The following is a 20,235-nucleotide window of genomic DNA, read 5'->3' on the forward strand; positions in this document are numbered from 1 at the left end:
GTGGAATTTGGAGTGCAGTGGTGAGCACTTTCTGGGTGGAAGTAATAGATTTGGCTAATTAGAATGTGGCTTACATCTCCAGCAGTTTGGATTAGGACATGGAAATAGCTTCCTGTGTCTGTCACTGGTTCAGTGGAAGTGTTCTCAGTCACACAGTAGAAATTGCTTATGTGTGTATGAGGAGCTCACACATAGACATTACCAGGTAAATATTAAGCTGCCTTCCACTTCCACAATCAGTTGTTTCTAAGAGCCACACAGAGAATATACTAAGGGTTTTTCTTTGTTGTTTCGTTTAACTGCATGGCTGAAATATATTGTTTCATGGAAAGGGAGAACTCCCCTTATAAATATGACAAACTTTAATGTCATTTCCAGTAACAACCTTTTGTGTGTTGAATGCAGCTGAGGCTGGAACAGTTTCTAAAGCATTTTTAGAGTTCTGATGTTCTGAAGAGAGGAGTTTAGGGAAAAAAAATTGTGTTTTATGATTGCCATGAATTCTTGGCAGCATAACAGTATCCCCTATCTTAGCTCTGCCTTTCCCCCAGTATGGGGTAAAACTGCTGATGTTGGCTTCCACCAACACATCTACCAAAACAAGAAATAACAAGAATATGAGGAGGGAGAGAAGTGGACACAAAGATTAAATGGAAAATAGTGGACTGGCTCATAGCAAAGTGGGTATCTAGAGTTTTGTTGCTAGTGATGAGCTAGAGCTGGAGCAAATGGCCAGGACGAGTGGACTGTAAGAACAGGAAGCACTCGGAGATCTGGAGTAATGCAAAACTGACTTGAAGTTTTTGACTTAACCTCCAGAAAACAACAAATTTTCAAGACTCTAGTTAAATAGAAAAGTATTGAAATGCTGTGTAATTAGCTCTTTCAGCCCACCCCTTACATGTTCCATTGCAGTGGTTAGTTTTTCCCAGAAGTTTGGGGATGCCAGATCATTAAGATGGATGTTACCCTGCAACTCTGAGAAGGATGATTTTCTTGGGATTTGTAGCTGTGTAGCAATTAGAATATAAGCAGGCAGAACCTTCTACAGTTTTCCTTTTAATTTGTCAGTTTGATAATTGAACTGAGAAATTGGTTAAGAGGCATGAGCGTATAAAATCCTGACATATTTGATATGTTGATTTTTCTTCTTTTCTGTTTCTGCCACTGGTATTTTAGAACCCTAAATATCCTCTTTTCTATAAGCTGCACAAGACATGAGAGTGATTTTTGTTCTTTTTTTCTTCTAGGGCTACTGACAGACAGATGTTCATTTCTTCTGGTCCTGTGGAGCAGAAGTATCAGTCTTCAGATGGAAACCTAAAAGGACTAATTGATCATAGAGTGCTAAAGCAAAAGTGAGTTTATAATATATTAATGAAATTTTCCTTGCCTTTTGAAGATTACATAAACACTTCATCTTGCTTCATTTATATTTTTTAAAAAGTGATCTTAATTACTGGAGGTCAGGTTCAGGTACATCCAGGTGTATTTAGAAAACAACAAGAACAGAAATTTGTTTGACTGAATGCAATAGCCTGAAGGTGTGATTCCATCCTCACTGTTTTGTGTTACCTCATGCAGAAGGCAAGATACAGGTTTGTCTTTATTTATCTGATTTTTAAAAATCGTATTTTACATATGTGTTTTCAACAGCAATCTGACAAATGAGTCATTACACAGTGGAATATGGCTTTTCAATAAATTGTGTGCTTGAGGCATCTTAAATATAGCACTTGGGAAGGTAGGCATGCTGATTCCATTTGCACACTCATTTTCCTTGGTTATCAAAATAAGCCTGCCTAGAAACTGGAGGTGAGGCAATGTGATGTGGTTTTTTTCTTTTTCTTTTTCTTTTTTTTTTCTTTTTTTTTTCTCCTACCCATGATTTTCTTCTTTGAGATGGGCAGTCAGTGTTGACAGAGTGCCCTGTTCCTCTTTCAAGGCAATTATTTTCGTGTTTCCAAAGCTTTGTATGCTTATCATTATCCCCCTTTATTTCCACCTGCTACAACTTCTACCCCTGCCATTCTCCCCTGTGGATATGACTTCATGCTTTTAAATGTCTTGGTACTTCTGTTTTTAAAAAACATCCCAAAAACTCCATAGGTCCTGTCAGAATTGTTATCAAAGAAACGAACCCAAATCACTTGAACCCTTGGAATAAACCACTAATATGATCCTGCAATATTTAGCCTGTGCTTCTAGAGGAGGCTTATTTTTAATTAATTTACCTTGTGCTGTGTAAAGAGTTTTAAATGGGTTGTGTAAATCAGAGTAACCATTACACAATGCACAGTTTAAGTTATTGTTACTTGGCCAGGATTATACTTACAGCCTCTGTCTCCTCATTCATTTCATCCAATCTGAAAAGAAAAACTTAAAATTTTGGTTGATTTTTTTTTGTTTGTTTGGTTTTGGATTTTTGTTTTGTTTTAATTTGTCTGTGGTATTGGGTTTTTGTGGTTTGTTTTTGGCTTTGGTTTTGTTATCCCAGAAGATTCATGCAGCCACAGCTTTGGTAACTGTATGATTTTGCTGGAAGTGAATTAGTGGATGCTTTTATGGATTATTAGTGCTGGTGAATTAGCTCCAAGTTTCTCTGTATTTCCTGTGTAGGTAGTCGTAACAATGGTGTTAAATATACTTTTCTATATTACTAAATATTACCAAAATATCAAAATTGTTTAAACATAAAAATAAAGGCTAACTGGACGAAGCAATTGTATAATTTGTTTACTTGTATTGAAATTGGGCATACATCAAACCAGATGAGGTTTGCAGCTACTGCAATGGAATAATTCTTTGACACAATGACAGAAGTAAAACCAGCCCATCTTTTTTTTTAATCTCCCAAGAAGATTAATCTTGAGGCAGTGCCTGTCTGTGAAGACAATAAGATGGACACAGAGGAAAATTCAATAAATACATTTCCCATAGTCCTGCTTTTCTGTACCGGAGTACTTATGGCTCCTGACAGCCTGGGGTTTATCTTGTTGCTAAGACAGAGGCTTTTATTATTTGTAAATACCTGATACTGCTGTGGAAAACCAACCTTTTATTGGTTGGTTTATGTGTTCTGTCTGCCTTTCCTCAACATATTTCCTTAGCAAAATGACGTCTCTAATGTAACCCTTTTCCACTGTTTCCACTATGATGGTCCAGCTGTTTTCCCTCAAGAGTAATGTCCTGGTACATCTTTATTTGTACATTTATTTTTTCTATAAAAACTTGTTCTGTAGCTCTTGAGTGCTGTGTAACAGGTTTACTGTCTGAATGCCTTGGGGTAATTTGCTCAGAGCACAAGGAGGATAACAGATCTTCCAGCCAGCTTCAACAGGTTTGAACTTCCCTGTTTGTTGTGAGTTTGGAAGATGTGGTCAGTGCTCAGCTAAGCCTGGGCCTGCTAAGTGTTCATATACCAATAAAGCTATTTCCAGCATTGACAGAATATTGGTGCTGGTGCTGCATAAATTTGAGCTGATAGCCAGGACAGCAAATGGGAAGATTTACAATTACCTTTACCTTTGCCCTTACAAATCTGGCATCCATCTCTAAGATGGCCATGATGGCCTGCATGGGTCATTCATTTCCTCAGTGGAGGAACTGTCTTTAACTAGGCAGGTCCCACATCTTTTTTGGTCAGGCTGCAACAACTGCCCTGACTGCTGGGAAGCTGCATCTAAAGTGTCTTTAATTATGATCTGTCATTCTGCTAATGATCTTTAGAGAGCTCCTTCCTTTGCCTCCCCTATAACCTATACATCAGTATTGTTCATCTCTCTGATGTGTTTTATCAGAAGCACACTTATGCTTGTGCTTTAAAAAAAAAAAGAAAAGAAAAGAAAATTTTCAAAGGAAAAGAGAAAAAGAGTAGCTAGCCTGAAAAATTGTCACCCAGTCAATTACTTCAAATCATTTCCCTCCATTTGCAGGGCAAATATTACTTTTATATATCATACATATACACACACATGTAGCAATAATCCTACAATGAAAACTCAGCAGAACTGTGCTTTTTATGCTTTTTCTTAATGTATAGGTGAAGAGTTTCTTAGTTTCTAAGCAAAGACCTTATTCTTGATATCATCACACATACCGGAAATAATTCTGATCTTTTTTTCAGTTAGCTCATAAGGACATGAAAAGCTGACTTGAAAAAAAATGTGAAGTCTTTGACAGTGGTCAATAGTAGGAGAGAAGTACTGCCTGTCTATTTTGATCAGAAGTACAGTTGTCAGATGCTGTTTGATTATACCTTTGGTATAACATACCAGCAGAACAATTTCATTTTTATGATTTCTGATCATTTCGCTTCAATTGTTATTGCATCTTCATGAAACCTGTCTTATCTGTGAGTTTTGGTTTGGTTTGTTCAGGGCTTGGGGGAGATGCTTTCAATTTAGGTTTTCAATTTATGTGGATGCAAGAATTTCTGCCACATTTGTTTTACGTCAGCATTTCATGTCTCTGTTATTGCAGCAGGATAGTTAAGGATACTAACCTACAAGACATAGAAGACTCATAATAATAGCTATTGTCAGTTCTTATTGCCTCGATATTTTGAAAGTCAAGACAACAGGACTCATGGTTTCGGAGCACCTCAGGTCATCAGAGCTGAATTTATTGACATGGTGCTGTGAGTCTTTCACAGAAGTTTACAGGAAAAAAGAAATAAATTGCTATGTCTCTTCCACACCAGAAATGAGCAAGTCTTAGAAATGACTTGCAGAAGACACTACCTGCATTGCCTTATTAAGGTCTAGCAAAGTCATAACAGCAGCACAACAAAAATTCCAAAACCCCATAAAATTCTTTGACTACAGTATAACATATCTTACAGGGGTGAATACAAATAAACCCTGTTTCTTTTAAATGGCTGGATTTAACTGGCAATTTTGTCAGTCTCATTCCCTAAGGAATATTTTTATTCCCCCTTTCTGCAACCCACAGCTGCTGCCCTCGCATAAGGCGAAAGTGCAAAGCCTTGCCTTGTTTGATGTAGCTCCTCAGACTCTTGAAAAGCCTGGACTCTTTCTAGAAGAAGGTTGTGTCTGCATCTCACAAACTTTTTTGGAAGCAGATTAACTTTGTCTATAACTTTGTGGTCATACTGAGCATGATGGTTTCTACAGAATGGGTACTGCAGGGGAAGCTGAAGTGGGAGCTTGCTGGGAAGTGGGCAGCTTTGGCACATCTCACAGCTCCCACATCCAGCCTTGCTGAAGTTGTGGGTAACTTCTTTTTCAGTCTAAAGGATACCTGCCCTTGTGTTTAGTGGGAACTAAAAAATAGAAGACATCATCAAGCACTAGGTAGACTGCAAATCCCAGGCTTGAGGGAATAACTGGGAAACCTCGTATTTGTGCTCAAAAGTTGGAAATGACAACGAAGCACTAAAAGAGAATGGCATGAAGATCTTTCAGGCACAGACATCAGAATTGTGAATAGAAAAACAGAGCCCTCTTTTATCTGACTATTGAGAGGCAGAAAAGTTTTTTTGTTATTTTATCTTCTCTCATAATTTCTTCCTTTTGATGGAAATAGACTTTGCAACCTTAAATGTTGTCATAAAATTGAAAGCACATTATACATGTGTTAGGGAAATTGAACGTTTTTTTACAGCCGAAGACTTTTCCTTTCTTTTGCATCTGCAAGTTCCTTGTTTTCTCCTCTGTTTCTTCCTTGGATTTGTTGACATGGACTTTCTTCCAGGCTACAAATCTTCAGACCAGAGTCTCTTGCTGATGTGTGATGTAGACATGTGAAAGGTTAGACTTTCATTTGTGAATAATGGGAATCTACTGAGACTTCACCAATGTACTGAGTTTTATGTGGATATACCAAAAAAGGGAACAACTCATCGGTGTCAGCAAATTTCTTCTTAACTTCCATGTCCTCTGACTAAATGGGATCTGAGCTGATACAAGATACAGCAGTGGGTGCCTGACTCACAGACTTTAGCAGACAATAAGAAAAGCTTGTGCCACACAGCACATTTATGTGTGCTCAGTTGGCCTTTAAATCACATTTTGCCCTAAATGATCTAAATAGATCCTTCTTAACATTATGCTCAGGAAGCTTAAAAACAACAAAGTCTTATTATGATTTAGTATTTGAACTTGTTTCTAGGTATCTGTGGCACTTCACACAGCTATCTTGATTGAGTTGTCTGTATTGATACCATGATTATTTTTACTGACTCGTTGCAGTTAATGCAGGTGGCTTTGTGTGTTTGTGTGATGTTGCATGGCGCTGAACTTGGAGGGATGATGCTGTGTTTACTCCCCACTCTTTCTCTCCAGCGTAATCTAAAACCATCACTGAATGGTCTGGGTGACACTGCAAATGTGTTACTCTTTGTCTTTTTGGCAGTAAAACAAGGTATTCCATGGGTTTAGGGATGCCAGGGGTTATGTAATTCAAATAGATGGGTCTTTGAGGGCTCTTTGTGAGGTTTTTTGGTGTTTGTTTTTTTGTTTGGTTGGATGGTTTGCTGTGAGGTATTTTTCCATCTGAAGCAGACAAATGGTTCCTCCCAAAATAATGCTGTTTTATAGCTTCATGTCTCAGTAAACACGCTGTGCGTGAGCAGAGTAAGGCTACAATGGAGACAAAGAAGGAAATAGTTGTGTGAGACTGTGACTGAGCACATTAAAGTGGAAATCTACAAAAGCTGAGTGGTAAAAGCTCTGTGAATAGTTGTCTCTTTGCTGAGGAGGTGCTTCTTAGGATGCAATTCCTTACTGCAGCTAAGCATAGAGAGACCAGCTTGCTTCATCTGAATTGGTATTTGTTTCACCACGTGAGAAGTCATTTTGAGGGCTTAAACTGTGAGAAAACGAAACGAAAAGAATAATTAAGAACTTTGTCACTGTAGCTCCTTGTAACTTTCTGCAGGATTCCTGGTACCAGTGAGAAAGGGGTGTAAGTAAGTCAGACATGTGACAGCGGAGAAAGAGGGACACTGAAATTTTGCCTTAGCTAGCCATTGCATTGATTTAGCTGTAGAATCAAAAGCCTCAAGAACTGAGAGACAGGAAAAGATGTAACTTGGGATTTTGATAAGATTTTTTTTTCAGTTTCAAGATTTTGATCTAATTTCTTCCTCAGGTTAGCTAGAAGAGGTACGAGCAGAAACAGGCTACATGTATTTGTACCTAAATCTCAAAAATGTACGTGCACTGGGATTTATGTGTAGAGCCAAAACCTTCCTTGACTGTAGAGGACAGCATTGCAGCTGAACTGAGCTGTTCTTTTAGTTAAACAAGTTTGCATGTGAGTGTTTCTGAGGATAAAGTTTATGTGGAGTTGTGTTTCTTTTCAAACAAGCTTGTATTTCATTGTGAAATATTACAGCACATGTTTAACATGACTTCCCAACAGCCATGAGTCCAGCTAAAACTAGTAAAATACTTAATCTCATGTACTGTGGAGACCAGAGGAATTTTTGGATCTTGTTTGGAGAGCAAGGAATTATTTTGTGTTAGGTAAGGTAAATGAAGATAAGTGAAACTTGGAGTATTTTTGTTGCCATGGCGAGTGTGAAGGGACTGGTGGATGGGAGAGTTGCCATGATTCCCTGATTATTAGCCATCCCAACTGCAAGAAAATTTTATTTTCCCAGGTGACTGAATGTAGTCCAGTGTCCCCAAATGGAACCTGCTATAAACCCCTCCACTTTTGGAAATGGCTTTTTGGCTTCAGTGATATTACAACAAAAGGAATTTCAGTGCTGCTTAGATGAAAAATACTGTAAATTTTAAACTTCTGTCCACTTTTGAGCTATATTAAATGGTAGCATGTTGAAAACATTATGTAGTAACTTGCAGCCTGCGTGCTACGTCACTTCCATCAGGAGAGTTGGTGAAGGTACAGGATGCAAACTTTAGGGTTGCAGAGCTGCTCACTGATGCTACATCAAACATCTGCACTTTGTTTGCATAGGAGGGATTTCCAGGTGATTTCAGAATCCAAGCTGTGTTTTATTTTCCTATTTGTATATTAATTGATCACCAAAAAAGGACATGAATGTGTCTGTGTTGTCACTTCCTGCACAACTTTGCTTTCTTTTGAGGCTGCAAAATACAAACAGAACTTCACTGCACTTTGCATCTACTGGTAACCATCTGTGTCCCATGAAATCCAGTGAGCTGGAAAAGACAGCAGCCCTGACCATTTTGTGCCTGTTTGGCGTGGGGGAATGGTAGTGCTGAGTGCTTCTACTGATGCTGGGAGCAGAATACAGCACTGAAGCTATTTTTTTTTTCCTCAGCACTGCATTGCCATTCATGGTAGGGCTGGCATTGGTCAGCTGTACCAGGGATGTAGAGTTTTTGATAACCCACAAGATACATTAAAAAATGCCAAGGTGGTGTGGCAGCATGAGCAGGTCAGAAAGGTTGAGAGTTATAGAGCAACCTGCTCAAGGACGTATTGAGACTGTAACTGGCTGTCGGGACCCACTTTTGCCCGTGTTCTTTCAGAAGTGGGGTTTGGGCAGCCAGTGGTGATAACCTGCCTCAAGCACACCCCACCTGGGGTGTGACTTCTGTAAACAGTGGTCATGGTGTTCTTGTGACAGGAGCTGCTGGGCTGTGTCTGCTCTGTTTCCATGAGCTGATGATAACTGCCTTCATCCCTTCCTTGCCTTCCCCTGTGGGAGGACAGCCTTAAATAATGCCATGTATAGTATTTTATTCAATTAAGCTCTTTGTCTTACTAGAGAGGAAACATATTATAAATGAAGACAGAAAAAGATGTTTTGCAACAGCAGCAAGCCCCCACTGACTTCTGTTTTTTGCTTTCAGTTAGGAAGCACCTCCTGCTGTCTGCTGGTTATAACATTCCACATTTGACATCTGCTTTTTAACTCTGTGTGTATTGATCGCTGCTTTTGTAGGTATTCTTTATGCAGAAACAGAGACAGCAGGCCTTGAATTTCTCTAGCAATAACTTTCCCTTGTGTTGCATTTTCCCATGTATTTATCTTTCCCTTCTGCCTGCATTTCCATAGAAGAAAGGTGTGTGATGGTGATTATACAATCTTTTCTTTTACAGAAAAAACCTGAAATCATTTTTTGCGAGACACAAGATGTTGCAGTGGACAAGTTCTTATGTTTTGCCAGACTTCCCTTATGATGTCAAGTGCATATTAGCAGAAAAAAAATGCCCTGATCACAGTATGAGAATAAGAATTATTGAATTTTTACAAGCAGACATGACAAAATACCTGGAAGGATCACTGTAAGTCAACACCATTACATTTATTTGGGGGCACTACCTGTTGTCTGCAGACATAAATTTTCAAATGAATGTAAAGCTATTCTCTGATATATTTGTTTAAATAAAAGAGGTTAAGGGCCTGACACCTACTAAACCAACTCCTACTGAAACCAATAGGAAGATTTCATGTAAGCCATTAAGCTGAGCCCTTTGTTATTTGGAAGGCCATTGATTGCTTGAGAAATAGTCAGAAATTATTTAATCTAGATCAGTATAGACTCCTGTGTTTAATACTGTCTGGAAAACCAAGTGTTTCTTTTCTGTCTCCATCTTGTGTGCACAGGTATCCGAACAGTCAGCAATATAACATTGTTGTCAATGCTCTGCTCCAGGCTTACCCATTCCTTGATGAAGATGGGAATGGCTTTGTAAGTATTGTGGGCTTTTCCCACATAATCAATCACAAGAAAATAATCTAGTTCAGAAGAAATCAATTTCAATTTCTTATATGCTGGCTCTATTCAGGGTACACACACTTGGCTGTGTTTGGCAAATCACATTCTTATTTCATTATGTCAATTAAAGATTAGTGCAGGTATAGCTGTACCTCAAAGCTACCATGAGATCATGCAGACCTGTCTGTGGATGAAACCCCTGGTTACTTGTCGGGTATGTGTTTTCTTTCTGGGCTGATATCTGCCCAGGGATGAAATTAAATCTGATTTTTTTTCTATTTTTCAAAACAAAGAAGCCAGCTCTTTAGAAAATTGTCTGTGTGAGGACTAACATGTGACTGATGTTCTTGCAATGGATTGTGATTGTGTGTCAGACATGAAACTACAGCATGCAGTAATACTTATGGTCTAAAGAATCTAGGTCTGATTTAAAAAAAAATAAAAACAAATTTTGGAATATCATTGGGGGAAATAGCAGAGAGCATTGGAAGGAGATGATTTAAATTTGAACTACATTTATTTCACTTCTGATTCAGAATATCTGTCTGTGGTCTTGGAGGACAGTGGTCACCTTTTCACTTCACATCATTGCTTTGCCATGTGATACTTTTATACCATCTTGTAAAAGCTTGTGAGGCTCAGAGGAGACTCATATATATCTCACATGCCATTACTGTAGAAAGCAAAATAATTTTGGGCATAAAAAAATGTTGAGGCTTAAGGGTAACTATTCTAGTTCTCCCCTGAGCCCAGGCACTGTTGAACAGAAGGGACTAAAGAAAACAAACACATGTCAAAGAGAAGAGAGGGAGCAAAAGGACCAGAGAGAAACAGCCTGTCCTCATTTTAATCAGGATACCTCTCTGAATACCCCAGTGGTGGTCCTTGGGCAGGGTCCAGAGTAATGCTGTGGCTTCATCTGGCTCCCTCTGTGATGAGGAGCTGGAACGATATTCAGTTTGTTCTATAGAGAATTTTATAGCATTTAACTTTTAAAACCTGTTTTAAAACAGAGATTCTTAAGCTAGGTTTTCAAAGGGCTTTAATTGCAGAAGGACCATAGGCTGACTGAAACTACTTGTATAACTCTGTTCTTTAGGAAATAGTCATTACTTGTTGCATGGATGGCAGAAGTTATGTGAGAGATTTCAGAGTGGTTATTCTTCATCTTTTGATCTTTCCCCCCCTTCTCACTTGAAAGCTTTCTGGCAATAGCTGCAATAAGTAAACAAGGAAGCTGGAACTAGCAGTTTGCAATATTGCTTGTCTACCACTTTCTGATCCAGCCCCTCTTCACTGCCTGTGTTGAGAGAGAAAAAGCTGCTCAAAAGTTGTATGCCTGCATTTTTAAGTTTGGAGGAAGGTGTGAGACTGAATAAGTATTTTTAATTGGGCCTACTGTTAGGCACTCTGTTCTTCCTTCTTGATCATAAGCAGTATAAATACATTTTTTTTTCTTGATCTGACAGTTGTGTGTTACAACAGTAACAGCTTAAAACAAACCCTACAATATATGCATAGCTACTTATCTCAAGACTTGCAGCAAAATTGAATTTATATACCTTTAAGAAGCAAGTGAACAGCAAAAAAAATTTGACAACAAACAGTCTGTTTTCCTTGAAAGGATCTTCATAAATTAAAAAAAAGCAAAATTTTTGTAGACTTTTCTTTTAAAACTCCTCCAGCTATTAAGGGACTATAATTGTTGCTTTCTGTTCCTGATAATAGTATTAAAATTTAAGAGGTAAAATATGGATTACTGAGAAGTTTTTAATACTTTTAAGCTGTTTATCTATAGTAATTGAACAGTTGTTGTTATTATTACAGTTTTTAAAATAGTACATTGAAAACATTTAAGAAATCATCAATAAAATTCAGAGGGAAAGGGAACTGATAGGTGAAAAGGAAGTAGAAAGGAAGACTAGCATGAGAGTAGTATTTCAATCAAAAATGCTAGTTACATTCTTTGTTAAATAGCATTTATATATAAACTTCTGGGGAGGCAGTTCATATAATGTGGTTTTGGTGTCAACATTGGGAAGGGAGGAATAGCACTCTGTAAGTTCTTATCTCCCTGTGGACTCCTCAGGTGGCCAGCTGTGCACAAATGTCAGTGTTTGATAGATAACCACCTCCTTCTTGTGTCTTTTAAAGCTGGAGAATGGGAGACACCAAACATGGCAATTCAGCTGGGCAGGCCTCTGAGAATAATGCTTTCCAGTAGTGGTAGTGCAATGAAGTCATTGGGGACTGTTTAGAATACCAGCAAGTCTGTTTTCAATTATTGGACTTATTTCTCCTACAACTTTGAGAAAAAATTATAACTTGTTGCATGCATTTAGAAACCAAAAGGGCTGACTGCAGTTTGGAGTACCAAGTTTTGCATTCTCTCTGATGTGCTGGAGCTCACTTCTGCTGTTATTATCCTTTCTGCCATGTAAAAGGCTCTATACCACTGTATTGTTAATGACATTCATTTACTGCTTGCTATTTAACTTTTACTCACAAGTCTTGCAGTTTAAAGCCCTCCACCAGAAATGGATGTGTGTTGGCTGCTGGAAGGGTGCTGCAGAAACTGTTCTGAGTTCCTCCCTGGCCAGCGTGCATGCCTGTGTGGCTGGGCAGGGGCAGGCAGCTGGGCTTCCTGGATGAGGAAAGGGAAAATTCATCCCATGAGGGATCTTGGGATTCCAGAATTAACATTTGCTTCTGGCAAAACACAGAAAATCACAATATGAAGAACTTGATGTTATTGATGTACATGGATGGAGAAGCTTTCAACTGTAGATGTCAGCACTTTTATTGCAACATTTTTGCAGAAATGAAGTGAAATGACCAAGTATAAAAGGGAGAGATTTCTGTCAAACATAGAGGAACATGGAGGAAAAACAACTAAAACCAAACATAAGAGCACCTAAAATTACCATCAGAATTTTCATGACAAGAAAAAAAAAATTACTTGCAAAACTTGTAGCATTCCTTTTTTTTTTTTTGGTGGGGTTTGTTTGTGGGGATTTTTCCAAAATACTGGAATTTTGTTTCCCAAAATACTTATTTACACCTCCAAGTTATTTTCAACAAATAATTTAAATAATGTGTGTGTTATGTCGAACTATAGTCTAATATTTTCAATCTCATACTGTTGCAATGAGAGGTCATTAAAAATTTGTGGTTTCAAGGTTTATTAGTAGATTATTCACAGTTCTGTTTTCTTGGTTAAAAATTTTCCTATTTAATTTTGCAGTATGAAAAAAAAAATGCTTCTGTGCCATCAGTCTTTTTCAAAGAATATCCAATTCAGTATAGTCAGGACAATGATTATGACCTTTAATAAATTAATTAACAAATAAAGTAATGAATAAGCCACTTATGTTCTAGGAATTTTAAAAGAATATTATTTATGAGGTCAGTCTAGAAGCAGGGATTAAGAATTATCTAAAATTCTAAATAATGATTTCGAAAAAAATTTCTACTTATAGTAAAACTCATTTAAGAAGTGGGGTATCTGGAATGAAATTAATTCCAAGATTAACTTTTGGTAAGAGTACTTTAAAGTAACTACATAAGGAAATTTTCCTATGGTGTTTCCTTCTACTTACAGAGCAATGCTTTCCTAAACTAACATATGATATTTAAAAAAAAAATAAAAGTCTTCATTTAATCATGGAATAGTTTATTAGATTTGTGATGTGTTTTGTAAGTTACAGACATATAGTTTTTATAGAAAAAGTGAAGGTCATGAACACAGCAGTCAAAAGCAAATTGGCATGACACTGTTTTCTTGATGACTTGCAAGATCTGTGTTTTACAAGCCATTTTACAAGGCTTAAACCCAACAATTTGGAAAGAATCATTTCCCTTATTCCATTTCATTTCAGCCAACCTTTTGAAAATCGTATTGTCCCAAGACAACATGACACGAGGAAGGGAGAGACAGGGCTCCCTGCTCCACACCACTGGCCCTTTTGGCTGGGCTTTGCAATGAGCAGCTCCCTGGAGCTCGTGCCTGACCAGTGGTGCCTGTGAAGCCCAGGGTGCCGGTGCTGGCATGCCCGATTTATGTAACTGCTGTGCACAAAGTGATTGTTTGCTAGTAAATGACTGATTTTAATCTGTCTGTAATCCTTTCCCTCCTATGTCAGATAGACGCAGGCTAATCCTCCCACTCCTTACCAGGAAGGTAAACCTTCCTGGGGTGGTGTTTGGGGGAAGCTGGGGAGAGCAGGAAAACAATAAGAAAATAAAATTGTTGGTTCAGAAATGGTAACAAAAGCATCCTTTTTAGAGCATGCATTACCCACAAGGGAAACCACATAAATGTATGTGCCTGCAGTCTCATTCTGGAAATAGGTATGTGAGAGGGGACTTGCCTAAGTTTCTGACAATCCTACTATAGAAATAGATTTAATTAAAATTCTTAAATTACTGGGGGGACTGGAGAATGAAACAGCTGAAAATTTTTAACTTTGTGGGATATTTAAAACCTTGTATAGGTGTCAGCATATTCTTTCATGTGAAAGAATAAGCAAAAATACCTTGTAGCCAAATAAAGATTTTCAAAAGAAAGAAACTGTGTGAAGCTCAACTACAGGGATGCTTAAATTGTCAGCTGCTAATATATTCTGGGATGATCATGTTTTAAAATATTATAACATCTGTTAAACACTTCAAAGAAGCATTAAACTAAGGTTTTTGTTTGCTTTTCTTAGGAGCCTTAAAATAGCAAGCTAGGCATAAATTTTGCTAAGCTTATAATGATGAGGTATTTGCATCAAAATGTGTAAGGCCAGAACTATAAATGTATTTAGGGACCTTAATGGTTCAGGTGAACAACAAGTGGGATTTTCAAGGCAAGTAGTCACCTTACTGCTTCTGAAAATGGTGCTGAGGTATAATCCTCATCTTGAGGCAGACACTGTGCCTTGTGAGAAGACTGGGTGAGCAGTGGAACTCTATTGTTAGTCATTATCTTTAGGCTAGTGCTGAGGTGACTTCTGTTCTGGCAGCATCCTAAGCCTGAAGTTTGCATACTAGAAATGCAGATGGGCTTGCTTTCTTTCCAGTTCTTGGGTGCTGAACTGTGACTGGCTGTGAAAAGATACTTTGGTAAGGGCACCGAGGAGGGTGGCAGAGAGTGTCCCCCTAGGAAGGGCACTCCTGCCCTGGTAGGCCCAGGGCTGCTCAAGAAGGGCTGAAGTAGAGCCCACAGGGGTTGTATTCTCACAGCTCTTCCATTCTAATTTTTCACCATTAATGGAGGTCTTGCTTTTTTTGATTGAGGGCCTGTAGGTCAGCTAGAACCTGGGGAGTGGCAACAATAAGCTTGGCAGGGGAAATGCAAGGTCATACTGCCTTCACCACTATCTCTTGAGAAACTCTCTCATCTGTATCCTGTGAGTGAGAAGGGCAGGCATGTCAGACTCACTGCAAAGAGACATACTGTACTAAGTCTACTTCTACTGAATTCTGGTTTACACCAAGTTAAGCTTTCATATCATGTGACCTTGACTAATAAATGACACCATTTTGGTAAGAAATTTAGGGTAATCATTCTTCTGTTTATATTGTGTTTTAGCATGTCAGTGGGTACAGGCTTGAGTATAGTATGAAGCAAGTGTAATATTGGAGTCAGTATTAGAAAAGGAAGTAACAGATACTTGAATCTCTCCACATCCTTTCATTTGCAGTCACTTTTCTGACTGATTTTTTCCCTCTGACTCTTGGATACTCCCCAGTAACTGGAATATGCAAGTGATTTTGGGGAATAACAAAACTATTCAAAACTGCAGGTTGTACCTGCAGATGTGGTGAACAGCCTTTGCTTAGAAATTGCTTCCCGGGGTGTCAATGGCATGGCTAGCTCCTGCCATGGGACATCCAGCTTTGGGCCACATGCAAATGGCCATTGGTCCCTAAGGATGCATGAGGAAGTGGCTGTCCCTACATCTTTCAGCAGTGACTTTTCAATAACTGAATAAAGAAATACAAGAGGGTGACAGAAGCTCTGGGGCCATGTAAGCTCTGACTTTGACTGCCAAGGAGTGATGAATGGCTGCATTAAATAGGACCTGTATCTGCTTGCAATGCAGAAATGTCTTTAAGTTGAACTTTGAATACCTTGAGGTGTCTTACAAATGCTAGGACCTATTTAAATAATTCTCTAATTCAGCAGTTTTGAGTTCAGTTTAAAAACACCCTTGATCCAATATAACTGCAGGCTCTCAGCAAAAGGTAATGCCACACTGTGTCTTTCCCCTCTGTTAGACACAATAATCATGAAACTGTGCAACCAGTCATATACTGCCATAGGCAAAGGAAAAAGAATACACTAAACTAAAAAAAAACCCCAAACATATCACCAAACGCCCCTCCCCAAACCCCACAGCAGTTTCTGTTGTACCTGTGAGCTGATCTGCTTCACTATGTAGTTTCACTACCCCATGTCATGAATGGAGCATGAAGTAAGAGCTGAGGAAGGGACAACAGTGTAGTTTCACTGGTAGCCTAGGATAGATGTAACCCTTAGATTCAATTACTGTTGTCAACAGCAAGCCACAGCAGTGCCATTAGCCCAGCTGTTGGTTGCTGTAGAGCCATTTACCACAGGTGCTTCTCTTTCCTTCCATCCTGAAGCCAGCAGTGGTGCTGCCCTATGAGCCTTTTCTGCTTAATGGCAAACACTTTTTTGTAGAGTTAGTTAAAAAAACTGACCTGCTTTAGGCTGGGGCAAATTTTTGACAGATGCTTGTGATGACAGCTATTTTTTTCCCCCTATGTAGTTGCTGTGGAAACGGGCCCTTAAAGATCGTTTCAAATATGTGCGGAGACCCATTGAGGATGATGAGCAAGTCCTGAGGAACAAATGCAAGTTTGGCCACAGGAGAGGACAGAGCAGAAAATCTTATTTTGCTGAAAATACTTTTGATGATGTCCAGGGGCAGGTAGAGGTAAGATTTTTGGTGCTTGACTGAGTTCAGTCTTTCAGCTCCTCTGCTGACAATAAGGCCATCAGCCAGTAAAGGGAAGAACTGATCTCATCCCATTTAAACTCATTTTGTATAGAGCTTGTCCTATTGCCCGACCCTTGACTTTTTAAGGTATCAACAGCAGAACTAAACCTGATACTGGATGCCTTGCACGTTTGTTGTCATTTAGAGTTGTAAGCTGGACAGAAAATACTGTTTGTTTTTTTAAATGCAGTATTTCTATTAGAATAAAATCCCAATATTGCTGGGTGGAACGTGCCTGGGCTCGTCCAGCCCTGCTCTTGACCAAAGGTAGCAGGTGGATGTTTCACCTCAGGGACACCTTTGGCTGGCTGGAGGTTGCAGTTAGGCACTCGGAACAAGTCCAGGCATGGTAGACACTCAGTTTACCTCTGGTGGAAAGGGTTCAGGCGACGGTGAAGAGGAAAAGGAGAGGATTCCGCTGGAGGGTTAAATCCAGAGTTTACTCCAGGGTCACAGAGCTCTGAATCTTGGTAACAGCTCCAACAGAATCCCGACTGCATGGCCTCCGTGACTTTTAAGCCCACAGGGAGGGGGGAGGGAAAGGATAGGTGAGCCACCAACCAGGTGGGAGGGGAAGGGTCTCAGGGGACAATGACACCTGGACAGGCCAATGACCCCAGGTCTGAGAAGCATCTTTTGAACTCCTGCCAATCATACGACACCCTTGGTGGAATGTGGAGCTTGACGGACAGCATTTAGGAAGGGGGCAAGGGGGAGGGGAAGGGACAGGTTGACACACCTGAAGAGAGACAGGATATTGCTTCACACCGCAACAGTTTCTATTCTGCTTTTGATTATATACCTTTAATTAGAGTGAAAAACAACAGAGAATTATGTCTGCTAGCTGAAGCCTCTGTACAAGTAAGAATGCAAAGAGGTATTTGAGCTGGTAGCAAAAATTCTACTGTCACATTTGTTATATAAAATCTGTTTGGATAGATGCATGATATACATAGGCATGTTTACAAATCTATGCATGCAGTTGCTGTGTATTCCTTTAGTTGGAGAACTCAGAGAGTTATCACTGTCCAGTAAGTGTCTGAAGCATACTAATAAATTTATACAGTTTCATAAATTCATTAAGGTTCCAAGTTTGCCAATACTGCACCCACCTCTTTGTGCTGAATTTAAAACATGGTAAAATTTAAACAATTTCGTCCAAATGTGATATAGAAAATCTGTAAGTAGATATTTATCTTTAGCTTATCCATGTTTATTGGACCCTGTGTTTAGGGAACAAGGGTGGTTTATTGGCTGCATTTCTGCATATATTGCCCTTGTGATTGAAGGTGGCTTTAGTTTCCTATACAAAATGCAAATACATGTTTGCATTGGTTTTTAGAAATTTCAGTAATTTCTGTTTATTCCCTTTGGGTTAATATGTTCAGGAATATACACACCTCTTCTTGCTTGCTTTAGTTGAAGGGTTTGCAGCATGTGTGAAGTAAGAAACCTGTGACTTTGGTGCAAAACAATAAACAGTCTCACACCCAGTAAAGAAGAAATTATAAGCTCCTGGTTTTGTGTTCGCATTAAGAGTTAGCCGTCCTTTATCTGCTGAAGCTTGGAAAGGGCACATGTGGATCTTTTCTGTCTTATGAGCTCATTGAGAAGGGCTTTGGAGTGATCCTGTAGTGACTGCATGCTAAAATTCATTTATCTCTAGATAGGGTGTAACTGCTCTGTGCTGTGCTTCTGCAGACCAGGAATCACCACTCTTTTACTGCATTGCCCGAGGCCAGCACTGGTCGCCCTTGTTTGCTTTAGAAATTAAAGACAAATACTGCATCTCTTCTAAAGGCCTAGGCCTTTTTTGCTAGCCTGAATGTTGTAAGCAAATTAAGGATTAAACTTAAAGGTGGTGAGAGGATGCTGAATATCTCTAAACAACTTTACTTTCTCTCTCTCTCTCATGTTTCCGGTATCCTGAACATATATATATATATATATATATATATATATATATATATGTATGTATGTATGTATGTATGTATGTATATGTATGTATATGAATATATGTATATGTATATGTGTGTATATGTATATACGTGTATATATATATATATATATATATATATATATATATTAAAAAAACAAATATAAATGCAAGAATCAACACTTGTGGGCCCTATTAAGGATTAAGAATGTATTCCATAATTTTGAGGAAATCAAAAGTTAGTTTTAAATGTATTTCTACATTGAAAGCAGTGATGTCTGACTCTGAGATCCTAAATTATGTCACTACATATCTGCAAAATGGAACAAAATGTTTAATATTATTTTTAAAAAAAGCAGTGGGGATTTTCATTCTGTACATTTAAGAACACACATAAAGGCACTTTCCTGCCAATCCTTTGCACTGATTACTCTATGAAAAATAGAAACTGTTAAAGTGTCTTAGTCTCAAAAAATGAATATTTTATCTAGAGGCCAATACCACAGGCAAACCCAAATAATATATTCAAATTACTGTTAGCCAGATCCCCTTGTCTTCATCCCTTTTCCAAGACTGGAAGAATGAATCAGCCTTATGTGAACTAGAAGCCAACACATCAAAATTAATTGAGGTAAAATGTGGGGAAATGAATTGGAGGTTAAGGAGACCTTTGGAGAATAGTTAGTGAAGGATTCTTAGTCCCTTTGGGGCACCGCACTCTCCTTTAGATAAGCAGAGTAGGACATTTAGGGCATTACAGGTCAAAGCCGACTGGCAGGGCTATGCAGATGAGAGCACATCTGTTCCCAGCAGATGACCTACTTACCAGTCACACGGCTGACTGCTGTATGGAGCTTTGGCTTCTGAGCAGTCATCAGCTGTCACCCTGTCATGTGTGCTTTGTGTCAGTATAGTCTTGGATTGTTAATGGCATGAAACTGATGAAAAGATTATTTACTGATAGGAAATGTCTCACTGTTACACCTGGCATTTATTTTGTGTGAGAAGAGTAATAAAGTTATTACTACTACTAAAACCCTTAACCAATCTTTTTACTTCTTCTTGTGAAAATCCAGCTGCTTGCCAGGAAAATCTTCCTGTGGTGTTTTGAGCCAGATGATGTCTGCCCCTTGGACTGCCCAAGCCCCTTCACCTTCCAACCAGGCATTCTTCCTTCAGAAGCAGCTCGAGCACACTCGGCAGGGTATGCTCCCACGCAGGGCATTGCTGCCAGATGCAGCATCTGTCTTTCTCCTCCAGTTTCTTTAAAACATCTGCTGATGTATTCCTCATTACAGAGCAGTATATTCAAATAAGATTGAAGAGCAGCTACTCTTTTTTTCTGGTGACTAGCATCACGTGTAAGGTCTTGACCAAGTGCAGGGCATTAGGATGATGGTAAGTAAGCACATAAACCCATGCTAGAGGTGTCTGTCACTAAAGGAGATTTTTATTTAAATGATGCTCCCTATAAATATCCATCAGGTTGCACCACCAGGGAAAGAAGCTTGGACTGTGCCTGGCAGACATTAATTTGAGTCTCTGTGTCTGAGGGATATTCAGAGTTTTATCAGGAAGGCCTCCATAAACAACAAATTTTATGGCTTCG

General features: G+C 38.9%; 1 protein-coding gene across 3 annotated transcripts in view; it reads left to right on the top strand.

The window, feature by feature from the left end:
* SAMD3 (sterile alpha motif domain containing 3) overlaps positions 1-20,235 on the top strand; it is a 40,716-nt gene that overhangs the window by 8,916 nt on the left and 11,565 nt on the right. For 2 of the 3 annotated variants that reach the window (XM_059842122.1, XM_059842121.1), the window contains 4 exons: positions 1,251-1,358; positions 9,061-9,246; positions 9,569-9,653; positions 16,460-16,627. In XM_059842122.1, the coding sequence (XP_059698105.1) occupies positions 1,251-1,358; positions 9,061-9,246; positions 9,569-9,653; positions 16,460-16,627 (547 nt within the window). The remainder of the gene's footprint in view (positions 1-1,250; positions 1,359-9,060; positions 9,247-9,568; positions 9,654-16,459; positions 16,628-20,235) is intronic. The other variant, XM_059842123.1, reaches the window with a different exon arrangement.

This window comes from Haemorhous mexicanus, chromosome 3 (assembly GCF_027477595.1).
Source record: "Haemorhous mexicanus isolate bHaeMex1 chromosome 3, bHaeMex1.pri, whole genome shotgun sequence".
NCBI classification, from domain to species: Eukaryota; Metazoa; Chordata; class Aves; order Passeriformes; family Fringillidae; genus Haemorhous; species Haemorhous mexicanus.